Source organism: Scomber japonicus, chromosome 3 (assembly GCF_027409825.1).
Source record: "Scomber japonicus isolate fScoJap1 chromosome 3, fScoJap1.pri, whole genome shotgun sequence".
Classification (NCBI taxonomy): Eukaryota; Metazoa; Chordata; class Actinopteri; order Scombriformes; family Scombridae; genus Scomber; species Scomber japonicus.
Genome location: NC_070580.1, coordinates 9,121,111 through 9,143,059, shown reverse-complemented (window position 1 = coordinate 9,143,059; position 21,949 = coordinate 9,121,111). Strand labels below are relative to the sequence as shown.

The window sequence follows — 21,949 nt, the reverse complement described above, 5'->3', positions numbered from 1 at the left end:
TAATATCAAACAGTTGACCACGTCTTGGACTAAATCCCAGTCCACCTAAACCCGCTTGATAAATTGTTGCCAGAAGTGAAATGTATAACTAACACATCGGAACACGTGTTGCTGCCGCGCTGTCCAAGTGGAGCTTGTGTTTGGTTTTGTTTCCCACTCTATCAAAGTATATTACATTAAATTTAGACGCTGCCATCTGAGAGACATTACTCGTATTTTGTGTGTCTGTGATGGATCTTGTGTGCTCTCCATCAGCCTCCCAGTACACTCTTGTTGGACTTACTCAATTTCCCCTTTCCATGCTTCAAACCCACTCCCCCCACAACTCCCCCCTCCGCCAACCAACCTCATCCCACCCACATACATACGCACAACCCCCGGCCCGAATGCCCTCCTCCTTAAACAACTCTTTCTTTAACATCTGCCCAGAAGCAGCACTGCTGCCTTTTGTCCACTCACTGTCTCCTAAGGCATGTCATCCAGCTCTAATCAAGCAGAAAATGGTCATAAATATTTCTTTCTGCTAGATTTCACATTCACATTTCACGCAGGGACATGATATTTTCCCCCCTACCTCCAGGGAGTACCTAATGCAAAAAACAGTTACTTATATTCAAGGCTCATGTTCCTTCAGTCAAATGCAGAACATATTCCCCCATTTGCACGGTGAAAAAAACACAAGAAAAAGGGGGGGGGGGAAAGGAGAAGAGAGGAGGGGGTAGACATAAAGGACTGTCTTATTTTCTGTGCCATTTGCCGGCTAGTACTTTCACAGCCATCCCATTACATCATGTCAAAGATTGTAAACAAGCAAATAACAACAGCGCATCAGAGACCACAGCGAGGGAGCGGCACACATTGTCCTGCTCCGGAGGTCTCTCTGCCGCCAGCTGAGGAGGGGAAAAACATTTGTTTTTATTGTCCATTTAAATAATATATATATCTTTGTACAGAGGAGAGAGAAAAAAAAAAGGTTGCAGGAGGATTTATATGACCCATTGTCTCTGGCCTGGCTAAGTATTTATGGCACATGTCATTCACAGGATGCGGGAGGTACCATCACTATTATTTATGACGAGACATCCCATCATGGCATATCATTCTCTAAATGGTATACAGCTATTCACCAGTGAATACCGACCTGTGCTATTTTTCTCTCAAATAGAGGCCATGTCACTGCTGAACGTGGGGGGTGGGGGGGTGGGGGTGGTTGTTATTAATCACTGATACATACTTTGATGGGTGAATACATGTCAAACAATCAAATTTACTCAAAGAGACCTATACATGGTGTAGCTGTCCGTGCATATTTACTTCAATGAAGGCTCATTTGATCGTCGTCATCGGTCATTTATCATATTCCACCTCGTGTGCCAAAAACAGAGCTGTCCTTTTTTTCTTTCTGTGTAATAGGAAAAAGGGACCTACACTGTACACTTGTGTTTGTTTTACACATAGCTGAAATGCTAACACTATTTTAACACTGTTGCACTCAGTTTAAGTCAGTAGTAAATTATTTTGTAGTGTTGCCAATGACATCTCTACAAAAGGTGCATATCTCATTGGTTGCTTTACAGTACAGTTCAGATGGGCTAAGGGAAGCCAAACAAACAATCTGTCAAAGCCCATGATGTATTTTACATATATGGCTCATTTCCAGCTCAATATAGCAAAAATGTACAGAATCATAGAGTTAAATATGTAGTTTCACACTGTATCTTGATGTTTTAAGTGAATATCATTGCTTTTGACAGCAGGAAATAATACTTCATTGACCACCCAAGTCGAGAATTGCTGTAGGTCCCTCTGTCAGTTTATTTAAAGTTACACTACAAATCTTAAAGCTCAGTTTCATTTGTTCCAGGCGGATTATTGTTTGTTTCTTTTCTTCTAAATAAACACACTGGTGTTAATACTGCTTTTCATTTTGCCTGACATGGTTTTAATCACAATAACCACATTAATCACAATAACATAAATGAAAATACAGCAGGACTAAGATCGGTCGGTAAAAAACAAATCTCTCTGCTCTCTTGTCTTTTCAAGCCCTCCCCCTCTCATCCCTGTTTCACCCTATCATTCAGATCACCTGTTTAAATCTAGTCTTTCAATTTAAGTCATTTCTGAATTGAGACAGAGCGGTCAGACGTGTCTCAGGTTGCTCTAAGGACCAATATCTGCAGGCTGTGGCAAACAGGCATTTTGCTACCATCACCTGGCTCCCCTCAGAACCACAGCACTCTCTTCCCCCTTCTGTCACCCAGCCTGCCTGAGCTTGCAAGCTGATGCTGAGGATGAACACTGATGTCTATTACCCACATTGTGCCAAGACATAATGAATAAGATATAAAAGCCAGCCTCGCTACAGGGTTTTCACATTAGCCTGGCTGTGTAGGTGACGCCCTCTATGCATACATGTATACAAGCAAGTGCACATGCTTCCATGTGTCATGAATGCACATGCACACACCTTTACCCAAACACACACACACACACACACACACACACACACACACACATGCGCATACACATCACACACACATCAACAGAGTCAGGCATTTCTACCTTTGTCGCTCCTCACATGTGCACCCAAAAGATGCCTTAATCTGCAACCAGGATGAGGGCTTATTGAAACAAATAAGTGTTTTAAGAGGAGACGGTCCCGGTTTCAATTTCAATAGCTCATTTAACCCTTATCTGCCCAAATCCTTAGGGTCCATTCTATGTTAATTGGATCTACATTGCACTAGCATTGGGGGTGTTAACAAGCACAGCCTATGAATATTAATTACCCTGAAGTTTTCTGCACAGGAAAGACTTCACTGATACATATTAATTCTATGAAGTTTTTAAAGTAGTGCTCTCATTAAAAATGAATAGGCCCTGCGCTTGAATGTTTTCCCAAGAGGAATTGTGCATCCTTAAGTCTACCCCTAATAAATTGGGTCAAATTGGCTATCCTTTAAAGAATAGCTTCTTTCCTAAAATGGCATTATTATTCAACTCAATGTAAACATTCCAATGGGGTGAAGAAAGGGTTTTGTTGAAACAGTGTTTTGACAATGGCTATTAAAGCCAGTCATGTCTGAGCGTGTACTTTCCCAACAACTGTCTCCCGAGGCCCTGTTAAAACGGTTACTTATTTACAACGCTAAACACACAAGTTGTTCAGCTAAACAGCGCAAAATTACTCTCTGTGTGACTGTGTGTGCATAAGTGAGGATTTGTGCGTGGAGTTTTGATGTGGAGCGTTCAGGAGCACAGTTGTTGGCACTACTTTAAATAAAACATTGAGGATGCATTAGTCCTCCGGCTAGTCGAGGCCTCTCTCTGAGCTATTTAATACTGAACTGACGCAGACATGTTTCCCTCTGTCTGCCTCCAGCCAGCTGCTTGAGACACCTGCTCAAAGTTTAGAGTTGCCCACTTCAGCATAAACCGTGGTCATCAAAGACCATCCGGGCGCCACACAATGAGAGCCACTTCACTCTTCCTAATGATACCAGCATACATTCGCATCATTCACATGGGAGGCATTTGTACGCACGTCCTTGAGAGGCTTCTTCGTGCACACGTTCTCTAGAGGGATATACGCTATATGAAGCTTTATAGAACAGAGGATGTACTATTACACACACACACACACACACACACACACACACACACACACACACACACACACAAAGACACACACATTAAACCAGGTTAAGACAGGAAATCAGGTGAATGTGTTATATCCACTGCAATTATTCTAAAAACCCGGTTAAAAAGCAGTTGGTCAGTAGTCTGAAGCACCACATGCATTTCAGATATATTATATCTAGAGTCTGCTCAGTGGTGTGATGCTGGAGCTTTAAGAGGTTTGTTTGTTTAGTTGGAGCATTTGGATTGATGGTTCAGTGAGTGGACAGGCTCAGCAGTGAGTGAGCACGGGTTTTTTTCACACTGTGCCCATATGCTTGATTTTTTTTTTTTTTTTTTTACAAACAGCCTAAGGCTTAGCTGTCCTGGGATAACGCCATGCAAATATGTGCTCTGAACCCTTATGAAAACTGGTTATGGATTGGCTAAATGATCAGAAATAGTTGTTTACTTGTATCTAATGTTGTCAGAAGAGCATAAAACTGCAACATGAGAGTTTGAATGCAGCAGTGCAGGAATTATGTTAGGTTTGAGTTAATAAGTAACATTTATGAGCTATGATAAAATGTTTGTTCAGACAGAGATAATTCAAAGAAAACAAACTCAATGAACTGGCTGCACTGAAGCACAACTACATGTTGGCTGTAATGCAAAGTAGGTTTTTGTTTGCGACCAAAAAAGGAGGAAAGTATTTAAGAGAGTTTCTTTTATTAGTTTGACGTTTCTGTACTGATTTTGATCTTTACAAACAACTCTTAGACTAACAACAACCGGGAATTCATATTTTATCTGCTTAGTTGTGGTCGTAAAGGGCCAGTGTGTAAGATTTAGTAACATTTAGAGGTCAGGTTGCAGACCACCACCTTCCAAGCACACAGGAGAACCTACAGTGGCCATTAAACTCGCGAAACATGTGGGAGGCCCTCTATCTATAGAGCCACTGTTTTGTTTGTACATTCTGGGCTACTGTAGAAACATGGCAGTTCAACATGGCAGCATCTGTGTATAAAGGGCTCATTCTGAGTCAATGAAAACACAATTTTTATACACTAATTAAAACATACTTGTGAATATTATATTCCATTTCAGCTAGATGCCACTAAATACTACACACTGCACCTTTAAATCCTTAAAGGGGACCTTTTTAGCCAAATAGATAATTGTCAGATGTTAATGTTAAAAAAGGCCAATGTGTCAAATGATGATATAAATGTATGTAGGAGTAATCCCTGTGAGCAAAAAACACCGGCTGGTCTGAATGCTCAGTTTTCAACATTTCACCCAGAGCTGACCTCGGCTAGTGATGCATTTCTTTGTCAGGTCATCTGCTCCATGCATACGGCACCAGTTGATAGGACTCTACTCTGCTAACATTATAGCGTTTTTTCCATTGTTTTTTGGGTTGTCACGCCAAGCCATGACTCAATCAGGGAATTGTAAGTGTTTTTCCATTACACAGCAGGGTAAAGTAAAATAAGTAGTTAACCTGATGGAGGTGTGCTGGTCATGTGCAGCGCTTCATCAAATGTCATCATTATTACTGTGGCTGTTTCTGCTTGTACTAAACAAAGAGCTCCAAATAACTCCACATGTTGTTTCGACCATTTTTTTAGCGCCACTAGCCAAGCTCTGCCAATTCAGGGAGTGTGAGGGACATGTTTCACTTCCTGTAAATTCTTCACATTAAAAGTCTTTAGTCATTATAAAGCATATACATTGAAATAGTGAAGCAGGAAATGTTGGGTTTTCATCAGCAGTAACTTAACACGACTCTGATACTGTATGTTCTGCCACTGCAAGCTTCTTGAAAGCTGGCCAATGAGAACACAGTGGGGGCCTTAAAGAGACAGGAGCTTAAACTGACTTTTAAGAGACAGAGGCTGAACTGAGGGGGCTGTTTAAAGGGCCAGTATATGATAAATAAGGAGCTTTTTGTCTTGACCTAATCAACCAAAGTCCATATCTGATTTGGTGTGTAAATTAAATCTTTACGGAAATTTAACCACTGACAATAGCTCCATCAAACCCATTTTTATCTTATGTGTAAGTAAATAAAGAAAGATTTAAATTCCCAACAGCAGCGACCATCACGTTACTGTAAAACGTCTGTAATAATCACATCTCTGAAACACACACTTTCTGTTTCTCTTCTTTTGTGCTGGGACGAGACAGGAGCTACAATGAGAGATGATTGAGTGAGCGTGAATGTGCATGTGTGTGTTCCCGTGTGTGTCCATTCTGATTACCACAATGTCAAACAACTCCTGGGATCCCCTCCTGCAGCCCACATAAGCAGGGTGTGTAAAAAAAAAAAAAAAAAAAAAAAAAAGGAAGTGGGCCCGAGCAACAGTCAACTATTTTAAACTATGGCTTCGGCACACATGCAACCTGTGCTTCATCTCTTCCCAGTCGGGAGAGCGGCGGCTGGAGGTAGACTCAACAAAATGGATGAGTTCATAGGTTGGCTGTCTTGGAAGGCATCCATATGACAAAGGAGAGGTGCTGGGTGGTTTACCTCCCAAAAAACCTGACTAACAAAACCTGGGTGACGAACGGATTTGAAAAGTTGCACCTAGACTAAACAGATTTTTTCTTCTGATAATAATAATAAAATAAAAAAAGAGGATGCATGCAACTGTGTTAAATAAAGAATACGATTCGAGTGAGAGCAGCTTAACCCTGAGCAAAAACAGTCCTGATGTTTTCAAAGACACAAGCTGTGTTTTTTTATCCCCCTTTCATAATTATTTCCCCTTTTTTTTTCAACATAGCGGCACATCACTGTTCCAATTTTCACCTCCATCTGTGTGATTATTAATCAGATCACACATCAATTGCCAGAACCAGCAAAGAAATTCAGCCTGTAATAAAACTGTCATGTGCTGTGGTATAAAGACAGATGTTGCCAGTTGTGTGATAACATAATTAAACTGTTCTGTGAGGGATTCCATAAAATTATTCAAATTGGACGAGCACTATCATTTTACCAATAAAGCAATTTAGGGCAATATGCAGTGTCATAACACTGTCTGTCTCCGCCAGATTTTCCAATAAGTTGGAGCCTGTGCTTGGCCTCCTGTGACAATATGAACAGTATACATAAAGATACTTGAGAGCTCCTAGAGATGGAGGAGGATGCATACAGCATCACTGTGGGGACACACACATCCTTTGAGAGCGATCCGCTCTGTGGATACAAACTTGTGGTTTTTGCATGTACATGTGCTGTATGGTGTAAAGGATTCACAGATGAGGAGTCTCAGAACGGAAGCACACATTCAGTAGGCTAATGCAACGCAGCTATTGGTCAGAAAGCACCCAGAGCAAAGAAGCCTTAATCACACATGTCAAATATTCAGCGCTGCAATGCACAGATATAGAATTCTGCAGTAAAGCAAATACAGAAGATACCAGCAGGAATATTTAAATCAAAAGAGCGGTGATAAGGCTGCTTCTTGTGAAACGCCATCACAGTGTATGTATTTCAATCCAGGCATTACCACTCTCTCCCTCTACCCCTCAGCTCTGCAGCAGAGTACATGCGATTTGTGAGATCTGAGGCAGTGAATGCCTCTCTGGCCTCATCTCTGAACCGATGTTGTTAACTCTGTCCGTCTGATCATTAGCCCATGATGCCGACTGGACGCCAGAAACCAGCGGGGCCCTACGCAGCTAGGTCTGGCCTGCGGACCTCTATTCTATCTGAGAGTGTTTGTATGTGTACTGTGCATCTGTGTGTGTGCCTGCATGTGTGTGTGTACCTGTCTGAGTGTACTGTGATAGCAAGGCTTATCATCTAGCACTTCCCCCTGAAGCTTGGCAGGACAGAGCTCGGTGACAGTGGCTAAGACGTGCATTTCCACCTTCTCAAGCATCCACAAGGGACCGTGTAAGCCTTGCATTATGCAAACAGGAAACCTGTGCCTGCTCAGCTCTTTCTGTGGCCACTGTTATGCGTGTCACTCTCTCCTCTCTGTATACACGCAACATTATGGACACTTCAGCCATGCAGGGAGGAAGAAGAAGAAAAAGAAGAAAAAAAACTCATAATTGGCCGGGCTTATCTTAAGATATGCAACAACGCTTTGTTTGACAAAGCAAGCCGCGTGGATATGCGTGCAATAAAAGAAAAGCAATTATTCATCCCAAGCTTTATTTCTTCTTTTATGATATTGTTGGGGGTATACTTGTACAGTATCTCTGTGAGGAAGAGACAAGCTGATACTTTAGAAATCGCTCTAACTTGATTTAAAGGGCTCTTCTAAAAGACAGGATATTAATATTTAATGGTCTACAGTTGTATCAGTTGAACCAAATTTCAAGCGGAGGAATTTGCTCGCACAGTTAAAACATGTGAGATGTTATAAATACATTACAGGAACTGACCATACATCACAGGAAATATATGTGAGGTCCTGAAAAACAGCAGGCCCCAAAATCTGACACAAACTCCCTAACACCCTCATGGTTATGGGCTTGTTTACTTGACAACCGCAACTGTAGATGCAGGCCTTGACACAACACAACTTCCTGTTGCAACAAAAGAGAAAAAAAACATTTAAATCAGAAATCACAAAACAGGTTATTGCACAAGCACGACTCTTTCATACTATTGTTTTTGTTTTATTTTATCTCCTATTGTATTTTCACTTCCTCATGAGGACGGCGTTAAAACCACAGCTTCTGCAATGCAAACAAATAGCACAGACACAATAAATATATTCAGATTTTAGAAGGGGGGGGCGGGGGGCGTTGCGGGGGAGAAACCCATACAGTTTGTGTTATGGAAAAACAAAAGTGTAAAGATGCTCATATATTATACACGAGCAGCTGCAAACAAACTGAAACCATGTGAAAAAAGAGAGAGGCACTGTGAGAAAAAAACTTAAAGAAATGATAGCACACCCGACCGTTTAACCATTACAACACAAGACAACACCTTTACTTCCTCAAAAAGTCAAGTCTGCTTGATTTCCACAGAATCTTCGAAAGAAAGAGAAGCTTCTTTTTCTTCTTCTTTTTTTTCTCTCCACCTCCTCACTTCTTAACAAACAGTATTTGACTCACTAATAGAGATGCTTAAATCAAGCTTATGGTCCACTTCCCCCAAATCTGACTAGTCTACAAGATGAATTCCCCTGTCAGAATCAAGATGATCAAACAGATTACAATTATTTCATCCCCCATCTTTATTAATGAGGACTGTCTTTCATAGTTATGTCCCCTAATAAGAATAAATGATATGCCACTGCCAGGTTTGTTGTTCCTGCTCACTCAGGGGGACTCTCAAGACATTTGCACTTTAAGTCTGAGAAAGATTTTCGATTGATTCTCGCAACACCCCTAAAGAGGGTAATAGCATCTTGGATGTTTTGTGAAGAACAAAGGAAAAAAAAGGAAAAAAGAAAAAGGAACAGAAAGCTTCAGTGTGTCAGTTAGCCGTGTATTAGCGCAAACCGCAAATAAAACTTAAAAGAAAGACTGTGAAATGCCACAAAAGTAAAAAGTTATCAAGTAATTGAGCGAAGATCGTAATGCCCTGGGGACAATTAACATGGTTCATGGTGCATGAGTGAAAATCCCGGGTTAGTCTAATGGGAAAATAAAAAAAAAGAGTGCCTGTCTGCCTTCCCAGTAACACTACCCTGGTAAGTAGCCTATCAAAGCCCAGTGTCAGGAGCTGAGAGTGAGACATCTCGTCCTACGTCCCCAGCCATGCGCCATTTATCACACACAACAATTAATACGCCTTCCTCTTTTCAACTCTAACCGCAGGCCACAGAAATTAACCACTGGATTTGTTCAAAAGGCGTAAAGCAGGAAAAGTGCCGGGTATTTACCATTGTGGAAAGCAAAGGGCAGAAAATGTGAGCTGTAGTACACTGATTTGGGAAAAGAAAAGACAGAGGGTTTTGCTCTTTTTTTCCCCCCTTCTTTTAAATGCCAGGGCAGATCCTGGAGAGTAATACTTTTTTCTGGATGACTAGAAAACGGGGGACCCATGGTTGGACGACTGGCTCTATTCTAGCGAGGGAGGCTTTATTTCCATCCCTTCTTGGTGTCAAGTGCACATCCATGACACTTTTTTCTCTCTCTTTCTCTCTCTTTTTCTCTTTCATTCTCTCTCTCCGTCTCCCCTGCCTCACATTCATCAAAGTTGTAACCCTGTTGTCTTTGCAGAGCGAATCAGAATGTGCCCCTGGCAAAGAATGAAGGAAAAGTCAACAGGAATTAAGTTTCAGTGCAACTGTTTACTCAACTGTGGCCTGCAGTTATTGAAATTTTATCCATGGTTTTGTGTGACTACTGCAGTAATGAATTCAGTATGGCTGTGATTTTCTCACTGACGACATGCTCATTTTGAGCTGGAAAAATGGGTGGGAGGTGGGGTCTGAGACTGGGGTCTGGAGCTAGGGGAGTAGGGATAAAGAGCAAATCTGGAGAGGCCTAAAAGCCTAACACTGAGACTGAGGAGCAGGATGCACACTGACTGACACACCCTTTCTGCTTCATGATACGCCAACATTTTTTCATGTTTTTTTCCCAAATACTGTCCTACTTAATACCCTGAAAAATTAGATAAAGTACTGCAACTTGTTCCAAAGCACACACCATGTACTTCTACACTGATGACATCTACAGACATCACACGGCTTGTATGTTTGCTCCTTTCCCACATCTACAAATACACACAAATGATACAACAGAGGTAAATCATTTGAAAATATGTCTCATTTTAATGAGGAGGTTATATGTCTATGTAAGTGGTATATAAAGAAATAGCATTGGATCATAATGAGATATTGTTCATACCTCATGTTGTCAAAAATGAGATATGAATGAATTTGCTGGTTAAAATCAGGTTTTCACAGTGTCACAATATCATATCATCACAATGTCACAATGATTCTGCTGAAAGATGATAAAATGATAACGCCGCGTTATTGCTCGTCTCTATACGTTTCAGTGTTATATCCGCCCCTATGCTCCGTGCTGCAGCGTTGTTGCTCTGCCTGTACAAATGCTGATGGATGTGCTGTGACAAGAGACGGCGGCACGCGGCCTGCGCATCATCACCAAACAGCTCTCCTGACAACAAACCCGAGTCATCCCGTCGGATAGATCGAGATAGCAGAAGACACACTGATCTTTTCAATGTTGTTTCCTTAAACGCGCTGTCGTGTGCCACACATAACACTGACACCAACAGAAAGAGCTTGTCTGTTTGCCTCAAGTCGAAGACAGCGGAAAAAATTGTTTTGGGGCTCGGGCTGAACGTCAGCGGCCTCGCGTCTCTGCCTCTACCTCATTGGTCAACTGGAGCGGGAGTGTGGCATTAGTTGTGAGTGCGAGGCGTGTTTACAATGAGCCAGGGGACAACGCTGTCACCCTGTTGGGATGTCACGGTTTCTTAACTGTCTACAAAATCCTGTGGCACCTACACACTTAAAATATGTCAGAACACCGTGATGAATATTTTACCAAAATGCAGATGCTGCATGCTACGATAAACACAACCAAACACAATCACACAGAGAGAGAGAGAGCACTTCCCCTTCTTTAAATATTCAAAAAGTGCCTCAATATACATAAATAATAATAATAATGTGTTTATGTACTAGATGTACTTTGAGGTGGAATTAAATATTAAGGGGGCACTCTAAGAGGGAGATTGGGCCTGTTGTTGACATGGATTAATAAAGGTGAAGACAGGTGTGAAAGGGGAATGAGGGGGGGCAGGAGGGTCTACCTGGTGCTGCTGGAGATGCAGGAGGTCGGCGGCGGTCACCTCCATCGACGGCGTGGCACTCTTGGGTCGTCCTTCCCTAGACCCGCCTTCCACACTCGCACCTCCATTTTGATTGGCTGGTCCGTTGCTTGTCGCCTCCGTCCCAGATTCTTGCATCATGACTTAAAAAACCTGGGAGAAGACACAGAGAGAGAGAAAGGGGAGAAAACAGGGACAGAGAAGAGAGAGAGAAAGAGAGAGAGAGAGACGGGGTGAAACAGCTGTTAAAACACACAGCAATGAGGTCGCATTTCAACTTGGGGCCAAACTATAAACATCTGTCATATCCTTCCCACACAATTTCACTTTTATTGCAGGTTTCCCTGTTGGTTTGTGCTTCCTTGTGTCCTTGTTTGTTTGCTTGTAGCGCATGCAATGAGGCAAACACACACGCACAAACTCTCACAGACTGCTTTTCCACAGAGTAATGAACTACTCCTTTGTTTTGTCTTTTTTTTCCGGCGCAGATCCTTTGCAGATGACATGTCCGTACTGGGCCGGACAAAACCGGGAACGGGACTCAGGTTTTTGTTTGTGTTCTCCAATATAGGGGTGTACGTGATGGTGCGGTGGGGAGGGGAGGGGGGGGTCGGGGTCCGGCGCACATCGGAGAGAGAGGAACCCAACCTGAGTTGAGTGAGAGCAGAGGAGCCCAAGAAAACACTGGACCTCCAAAACAAAACACTTTCTATGGAAATGGATATATTTACTTGCATGGCTCCCAGAAGAACCACGGCTGAATGGCTTTTTAATGGGAAACAGGGCGACTGTGTGAGGCCTGCCAAAGGATCTCCATGAGAAACATCCAATCTGAGGCCGAGCGAAAACAGTCAAATCCTTCAGGGGTGCTCAATTAACACCAAAATACGGGTCTGAATATAAATAAACCCCATTGAGTTGTTGGGGGGGGGGGGGGAAATGTTGTCTTTCATAACTTAAATTAACTCAAAAGAATAACATACAAATACTGACAGTATGTATCATTGCATGTTTTTTTTCCCTTTATGTAAAAATATGACAATAGCAATCAGTATAAAATATGAAGACACAGCTACAGTATTTGCTTACATTTGACGTCCTCTGTTCTGCGTTTGGATATACAAAAGCCAGACAGACATGTCGTTTCCCCCCCACACACACACCACCCACCCTTCTGTCTCTCTGGGGATGAGTGCTACTGACACTGGTGCATATCTCTGCCTGTATTCCTCAAATCAGTGGAATGATTTACAGCTATTGTGCGTTGGTCGCAGGCCTCACTGGCGCAGCGCGTCTAGTCTCCCAATTCCAGGACGGTTAATGAAGCTGACCAAGTCAGGCAGAAGCGAATTAACTTGCCTGATTAATTATTTATATGAAGCAGAATAAATGCCTTTAAAACACAGGGCCTCATCATGAAAGAAGGTGAAAATGGAACTAAATGCAGATTTATGGTGTTGCGTTTAAGGCGTGTAATAGGAGGGCCAATGAGAGTTAATATGTGCTCAACTGCATGGGCACAGAGTCTCTGGAGACGCAGATCTAAACAAGATGCAGACACATACCCAGACACCGCAGGGACACACACACACTGACACATCTCTGACAGACAGGAAATTGAAGTTGACAACTTGTCACATAAGAATATTTACAGGGCATAGGTGATTTAATAATCCAGACATGGGATTATTTTTTTTTCCCAAGTTTCAGCTGAGCATCATCAGTAGCAGTTGTGGGGCAATAGGGAGCTTAAAAACAGAACCAGAATGCAAATCAGACCCAAAAGAGCGCTATGGTTTACATCTCCTCTGCTGTAAGAAGCCCTCCTTGCAAGAAGCATATCCGAGTGAGTCATCTGACACTGTGGCCTGTGCCGGTTCACTTGTGTGTCACAACGCCCCCACACTCAGGGGCCTGTCTGAGCAGCTTGGGCCCGGCCTACAGGCCCTGTGTTTCTGGGCTGGGGCTGGAGCCGCCCCCCCTCCTATCCCCAACCCCCCCTCCCTCCAGACAGATGTTGACCCGGCTCACCCCTCCAGTCTGGCAAAGCCTCCCTCCATAATGGGATTTTCTAAACAAGGAGTGAGCAAGAGGAATACTGTGGGATGGGATGCAGCCAGCCACAACTCCATCTACAGGCCTCTCTAGCACCAGCTCTCCTCCTGAAACACCAATTAGAAACACACATTCTCCAGCAAAATTAAATGCCATTTGAAATAAACCATGTGCTGACGTTATTCACCCCCACTTTTTTTTCAAATAAAAGACATTTTTCCACATGCAGAGAAAAAAAAAGACAGCCTGCTTTCTTTTCTTTTTTTTCCAATGCTACATAAAAGAAGGGGGGGAAGTAATGGCTATTATACATGCACTGTCATTCCATGCAAAATTTTCATAATTATAACAGAAAGGCGTAAATTTCCAAATGCATGGCATCTCCAAAAGTAATCAAGAGAATGAGCCGCGGGGCTATTTTAATGTATGCAAAACTAGTGACCCACAATAAAAGGAGAGAAAGGCTACAATGAATGCAAAGTAATGCGCGCATGCTTGGAACCGGCACTGATGAGGGGATGGCTAAAATTAACACCCAATTAATTTTCGAATTGACAAACAAATGAAACCCATAAATCTACTTTCTCATTAATTTCGCCACAGAATAATTCAAAGCTGCAATATCATGAGCGAAAAAACTGGAGGAAAAAAAAAACTGAAAATGGAAAATGGGCATTATCCATCATAAATATCAAGCAGATAGGAAAAAGGCCTTATTAGAGAGTTGGGCTGATAACGGTGTTAATCTGCCGAGCACTGAGGCAGGGACGCTCGTCATCAGCCAGGGCCAGGGCAGACTGGGGCCACGTGACTTGGCCCCCGCGTTTTTTTGTTGGTCTATCTATTTATTTTCACTTTGCTCAGGGGATCGCCTCGGCTGCGATGACTCAAAAAGCTCCCAAAGTTTTTTTTTCCGTCCCATTCCATTTATACAACGCGCGCATATTCAGCTGTAATTATGGGTCAAGTGTCCTGCTAAAAGGGGTGTAGTTACTGGGGTTAAGAACATATGTGTTCATGCTCCAAACACAAACATTTCAATATGAAACAATACACAAAGGCAGTCATGAGAAAGGGAGGGAAAAAAGGAAAAAAAAAACCCCTGCTTATTATTAATGGAGCATGTAAGCTTTTTTCTTTTTGAGTTGGAAAAAAGTAAAGAGTGAAAATGATGGAAATTCCAGGAGATCAAAACAAGACAACAACAGTTTGCACAAAAAGAACTGGCTGTGCTGGTGATTATTAGATGCCTGTCTGTTCTTTTGGGGGGGCGTATGGAGGGTGGTGGAGAGAGGGGAGGAGGAGGAGGAAGGGGGGGGGGGGGGTTGCTCACAAAACAAAACAAGTGTTTGGAACAAACACTGGATAATAAAAAAAGGTCAGAGTTTCTGTTTGTTTACAGTTGGTTTTGTTTTCCCTTCCTAGAACGTGGGGAGTACAGTACAAACAAAAGTCACATGTGTCTCCCACCTGACCAGACAGGTTGAAGGTTAAGAACAGCCGGCGGGGCCAGAGCTCATCAGTCCTGCTGCTGCTGCTGCTCCTCCTCCTCCTCTTCTTCCCTCTTCTCCCCTCCACCCCTCTTTTTTTTTTTTTTTGCTGGAAATCTAATGCCTGTCCCCCTGTCATGGTTGCCTGGAATTCAACAGCTCAAACAAGTCAGCAGTCGATTCAAGGTAGGGTCGGCCCCTACGCGCAGCTGTGCTTTGACCCTTCTCCGTGTTCTGTTTTTCTTTAATGCTCATGACAGTAAAGCCTCAGCGGCCACCTGCTTCAATTTCGCCGAGTTCTCACACAGCCCTTGTTTACACAAGCGCACAACAAAAGCACAACATTTCTTGCGCGAGAGATAAAGACGCACAAAAGGAGGAGACAATGGGGAGAGAGGTTCACTTTAGTGCTGTTTAGGTTCGGCTAGACAACACACGGGCCTGTACCAAAGGTGCAACAACGCAATGCTTTCTCAAGGTTTTCTTTTTTTTTGGGAGGTGGTGTGTTTTTGCTGTATTTTGGCTCCTGATGCTAGGGAGAAGTCACACAAGACAAGCACAAGCTGTATATTAAATAATCCATTATAACAGGCCTCATCACTGATAACAAACTACTCTGAGACATTTCTTGGATACATCCATTGGACGACAGACAGGAGAAATTGGGCTGGGTTCCAATAAGCTTTTCAAAACTAGTCCCATATCCTCCCACAGATGATCTGCAACAAACAACAAAAAAAAAACCAGGAGGCTCTGTTGTACAAAACCAGACCTATACCTCAATCAAGACTCAACCGATTCTCCGTCCACTCTGCTGCTGAAAGAGAGAGAAACTAACGGCGGGGATGACATTCTGCCAAAGGAGACTTCACAGTCAGACCAAACAACCGTGTAATCTTGTCAGCCACTTCAACCAAGACGCAGATAAGCAAAGCGTATCTCCAGACTACTGTGACAATATAGCACAGACGCACACGCACGCACACGCATGCATGCACACACACACACACACACACACACACACACACACACACACACACACATATACACCCTCCCTCCCTCCTCCTGCAAGTAATACCTACTGCCTTCATCATAAAAAAACAACAAAAAAAAGAAAACCACAACATCCTCGCACCGCACGAGATACACAGAAGTTCTCCTCAAACCTCGGGGTATGAGCAGACCACTCACACTGGCAAACAAAGCAGCTGTTTGTTTAATAAGTGATTGCTGCCATGGCTACAGTAAACAGGAGGAGCGGGGAGGAGGGGGGAGGGGGGGGGGTTGTGTTTATGAACAAACACATCTCCTTGCAGGAACCATTTAATATTAACCAGGTGGAATGATCAGCCGATTTTCCTAGGTGACACTCGGGGGCAGACGATAGTGTAAACAGGTTCTAGCAAGGGGTGGTGGTGGTGGTGATGGGGGGGGGGCTTTAGGGAATCAAGGTCGATTCAAATGCAGCTTTCGGCTAGAATAAACAGTGAGGCAGAAGTCAAGATAAACAAAAAAGTCATTCTTCTGACATTTGAAGACGCATTAAGCTGGTGTGTTGCAGCTGCTATAGCCAAACGCCGCCACTGCTGATGATGATGATGATGATGATGATGATGTGAATGCGAACAAGATGGGGTGGTGCAGTGTGGTTGACGAGGAGGCAGAGCGGTCTCCTATGGAAACGCACCATTGTCAAAGCAAAGCAAACACCCCGTGTGTTTCTTCCAGGCCCCAACAAACAGCTTCTCTTCGCAACAGCGCAGCGAGGAAACTTGTAAAAACATGTTAAACATTTACCTTGTTCAATTATTCAGTAACCAGCTTCGTGGAAATAACAAAAGGATGTCTGAGGACTCCAGGAGCTTTAACTCACAACATCAGGATACATTGTGGAAAAAACAACAACAACAACAACAACAACAATTTTAAAAAAAAGAAGAAAAAAACAGAAATGAATGGAGGAAGATGTTATCTCTCATACTGCTTTGATTACTTTATTTATGCATGGCTTAAACATTAAGATCATGAGGTAGCTAGGTCAAACGCTTTATTGTCCAAAACAACCGGTACAAAAAGATAAGCTAGATAATGTGGTGTGGGGACTTTAGAGCTGCACATCACGTTGAGCATGAATTTTTCATGCGTTCAACAACCTGCCATCTGCTGAGCTCCAGCCATCCAATAAGGCTTCCCTACCCAGAATCCATAGTTTTCTATCTCCACTCCCTCCCAAAGCAACTTTCCCATTTCCTGACTCTTTTTTTTTTTTTTTTGCTTTAGTCGTCCAAAACAGTTACCCCCATGTAGGAAAGAGGCATAAAATATGAGCAAGGGTGCCAAACACAATATTTATAACACATCGGGATGAGTGTGATAGGATTCTCAAGCATGAAATCTAGATCTAAACCTATTACTACACCGTCGCCAGGAGCAGAGGAGGCTCCACGTACAAGCGCTGGTGAGTATGATGATTCATACGAACGGCGAACCTATTATCACGCTACAAGCTCGGATAAATTAACAATAAGAAGGGTACTAGAAGGCGGACTCCAGCGGAGAAGCTGAGTAGATCGGTAATTTCGGAAAACACACAAAACAGTTAGTCTCCTTTGCATGGAGCCATCTGAGAAGCACCTCAGAGTAAAAAGTCCTGCTGTGCACAGACAATGACGGAATGTGCCAAAGTAAGGCAGGCCATGGTATTTTTAGTACAACTAGGGCCGATAGAGACTAAGTAAATAGAGAAGTCTAATGAGTTTAAATCTGGTTGTACATGAATGGAATAGTAATTCTGGGATGTGGAGCCTCTTTTAGGAGTGGCTTGCCACACATTTTCTCAGCGACTCTCCTTCATTCGACTTTGATAATCTCGCTCACATGTGGCTCATGCCCATTAACACTACGGCGAGAGGACAGACACCAGGAGACGAGAGGGGCCTCTTTTTCTGACCACAAGCACGAAGAGAAAAAAAAAAAGAAAAGAAAAAAAAAAAAGGCCAGGCATTCCTCATTCCTTCCCTCAAGCTCATCTTACCAATTAGACCTGTCAAACACCCGTACACCCCAAGAAAAACACAACTTCAGTCGTCTGTCAGCATCCGGTGGGATCTGCAAAAGCACTTATTGTTTTAGCATTAGTTAAAGTGTGTCATATATTTTTAATCATTTTTACTCGAATTCGTGTAAGGGCTGATCCCGCGAGTGTGGGAATGCAAACTTGTGGAGAGGAAATGTGTCAGATGCATTTTCCTGGGGAAAACCAAGGTTAGCCTTAACAAACTCGTCTAATTAATATTACGTGCCTATGCAAAGAAAGGACAATGTTATTAGAACTGCTGTCCTTTAAGGAGGGGGGGTCGGTCAACTCATTGGAGTGCAGGATTCTTCTGTGAGCTGACAATATGTAGCTTAATCATTTTTTTGGGGGAAATAGCTTTGCGGTTCTGTTAAATCTGTTAAATCGTGGAAACGGACTTGCGGTAAACCACGAGCTCTACACACAAAGTGAGCCGCTAATTACTGAGTTGAGTAAGTCATCAAGCGTGGTAGATTCATTTATTACCAGTTCTTTTCTCAGTAGTGTGCAATGATAACTGGAAGGAACTGTACCCCTGCTATTTAAATGAGTCAGATGGGGAAGGGGGGGGGGGGGGGGGTGTTAAATGTTTGTCTGCAGAAAAACACACAGCAGGTATAGGTCTCCCACCTCCCACCTCTTTGCTTCAGAGTCACTCTCACACATTGAGTTAAGCTATTGATTTTACACACACAATCATTAACCTTTACACACAAATAATGGCATGGAAATGTAAAGTCTATTTCACTCCTATAGTATCTATGATTGCTTAACATTTACTCAGCTTAGGCATTTGTAAAGACAATGGCAGTTCTTTATCGGGCATCTGATTCACTCTCCTTGGTATGGGAGTGGTCTTACCCCTAGTCTGACCCCTCCTATGGCTTCCGAAGAAGCAATACTTCCTCGGCGTGGCACCGAGGGTCGTTGGAGCCTAAGAAGCATGTTATTATTTTAAAAGCTTCCCGAGGAGAGAGAGAGAGAGGGAGAGGGAGAGGGAGAGGGAGAGAGAGAGAGAGAGACAGAGACAGAGACAGAGAGAGAGAGAGAGAGAGAGAGAGAGAGAGAGAGAGAGAGAGAGAGAGAGCGAGGGGACAGAGAGGGGTTAAAAAGGAAGGGAGTTTGTGCTTTTCCATTAAGCGGTTAAACTGAAGATAAAGGGCGAGGGGCTAAATGCCAAAAAGACCTTACATGAATTTCTGCTTTTTAATGGAATCAAGGTTTTAACAACTCTTTCTTTTTTTTTTTTTTTTTTTGGTTAAATACAGCCCTGTGTCAGAAGGATGCGTCCCACTCATAAAGCAGCACAATGACAATGTACAGTGGCACTAATACAAGGACATAGTTCATCATGACATTTTCTGCAATTCCCAACTGATTAGGGTCATTATGTTGGAGGCCTGATTTATGTTGTCATTTCCTCTCACCGATCCTGCATCAATGAATCTTAATGAATTGGTAAATAAGGGTGAAGATTACACTGTGTGACACTGCAACATTTCTCACCCTCAACGGCCAGAGATTTATGTAGCCAATTAGAGACTAACAGAGAAAATTGGCTGGCAGAAAAATAATATTCTTTATGGTTGCAAAATGGCGGAGCGGGTTCTCACTGAAGGGCGATTGTATTGTCGGTGTTAAAAAGTCCATAAACCTGCCCTAACCCACCCTTAAGAAAAGAGGGGGGGGGGGAGTGGGGGTTCTGTTTAAGAGCTGGGGGCCTTCAAGTTGAGACCAATGGCCATGCTTGTGTCTTCAGCCAAAGTCCTTAACATTCAGCGCGGTCCGTCTGACATGTTTGATCAGCATAAATACGCCCCCTGTATGACAAACATGTTTACCTTCTCACCGCAAACATCAGACAATCACACGCCACGAGGTGCTGCTTCTCTAATGAAGACACGGGAGCTTTTTTATCAAGGCCGGCCATGTCCCTCTGTCAGAAATATGCCTCTTTTATACAGACATCAAAAAACATTTGTACAAAGAAAAGGGAGACAAATTATTTGCTCTAAACATACAACCAGGAAATATTTTTTCAATTAGGATTTTGTATGTGTGTGTGTATGTGTGTGTGTGTGTGTGTGTGTGAATGAGGTGAAAAATCTTAGTTAAAAAACAGGAAAAAAATGCCCTTCATCTTCCTTTCAAAGCCAGAATATCAAAATGCAATCACCTCTTTGAAGGCATCTCTGATCGACTGATAGCAGAAGACATATACAATGTGATTATTAGAGGCTTTCTAACTATTCCCTGGTCCGTCGTTATTACAGCCGTGATAGTTTTGATTTCTCAGATGTAGATTAAGGCATGTTAAAGATGATTACGGCGAGGGACAACACTGTTTTTGTGTATCACTACAAAGCGTGGAGAAGCAAAAAAAAAAAAAAAGCCTGTCTGCTTATTAATACCAACTTCTTAAAAGAGCACTTAGAGTTATAATGAGAGGCCTTTATGTATTACATATTGTGACTCGATTTAGTGTGAGGAAGCGGCTCTCCACATCAAACAAGCTGGCCTGCTATTAGGCACAGGAGCTGAGGGATGCTGTGTGAAAAGGAGTGGAAAATTAAAGCTGAAGCAACGCAGGAAAGGGCTTAATTTACTGGCATGTACAGTATGCAAATGAGATTACTCTCAGCTTAACTGCATCATTTATGTCCATAATAACAGCATCATCATTACAGGGCTCAAATTAAATTACACTGTAATTAGCATATCAAAGTGATTGGTTAAAGTTTAAAACAAATACCCAATTTTGTTAATGAACATCTGTAATCACCGTGTAGACTCTCAGTGAAAACATCCAAAACAAATATGTGTTTTGGAGAAGGGGAGGAATATCCCTCCCGAATGACATGTCTGTCTGTGTCTATGTGTGTGTATGTGTGTGTATGTGTGTGTGTAGTATGGTAGGATGGGTGTGGAGGTGGGGAGGGGGTGTTTTACCTGGAGAGCTCTACACACTCAGGATATATTTCCCAAACTCCAGGAGATCAAAGATCCAATTTCCCACACTTGCCACTTCAGGAGCTCATCAATAAAATACTAATCACTTCACGGCTGATTCTGAGAATGGAGGCGCAGCCAAAAGGCTTAGAGAGACTTCCATATCACTGGAAAAAAAAAAAAACGCCTCGGCTTTGGCTGTCTTGATTGTTGTTGAACGTGCACGCGCCACTGGCACGGGCGCGCACGTAATTTGCAGTCAAGGTTTTATCCAATAGGTGTCCTGCCTCTCTCCCTGATAAACACGCTATAGCTCAGCCAGCAACTTCCTCACACCCCTGACACAAATCACACACACCTCATTCCACATACATATGAATGAAAAGTCAAAGCTTTTGATCCCCCCCGCTTTTATCGTCCGCACATTATTGATATCATTCAAAATTAATGACGGATTACAAAACATAAAAGGTGAATTTCTTCTTTCTTTTACTTCACCATCACCAAACCCCACAAACACCTTTGTTTTCCACTTCTCTCTCTCTCTCTGCTACTATCAACACCACTAATATTACTCTTCTTTTCCCTCCTTTTACTAACTCAATAGAGCAAGAAAAAGGCAGCAGCTAGTGGTATACATTATCAGGAATGTACTCTTCAAATTTTAAAGAAGTGGCATCTTATTTTATTCATTAAGAAATCCATTAAAAGGCCTTATTCCTTGCAAGTATGTAAAAGATGTGCCTTTCAAGGTAGAGCCAGGGCAAATCCACTCCATCAGCTAATGACGGCACTCATTACACAGAGAAGCTGGCTAATGAAGGCGCGGTGGCCGGCCGATCCCCTCACCCAGCATAAAGCCCTATGAAATGCTAATATCTCACTTCTAATTAAAGGATACAAAGTCCAAATGCACCTTCACGGCTAGTAGCCGGCAACATAAATTTTATTTTTCAACACTACACTACA

At 42.7% G+C, this 21,949-nt stretch overlaps 1 protein-coding gene across 11 annotated transcripts in view; it reads right to left on the bottom strand.

Moving 5' to 3' along the window:
• Positions 1-21,949, bottom strand: part of foxp1b (forkhead box P1b) — a 165,749-nt gene that overhangs the window by 75,858 nt on the left and 67,942 nt on the right. For 8 of the 11 annotated variants that reach the window (XM_053316615.1, XM_053316619.1, XM_053316616.1 and 5 more), the window contains one exon: positions 11,393-11,563. In XM_053316615.1, coding sequence (XP_053172590.1) covers positions 11,393-11,551 — 159 coding nt within the window. In that variant the 5' untranslated portion in view covers positions 11,552-11,563. Of the gene's footprint in view, positions 1-11,392; positions 11,564-12,499; positions 13,096-14,935; positions 15,662-16,037; positions 16,085-21,949 lie in introns of those variants that run through there. The other 3 variants (XM_053316623.1, XM_053316621.1, XM_053316622.1) reach the window with 3 other exon arrangements.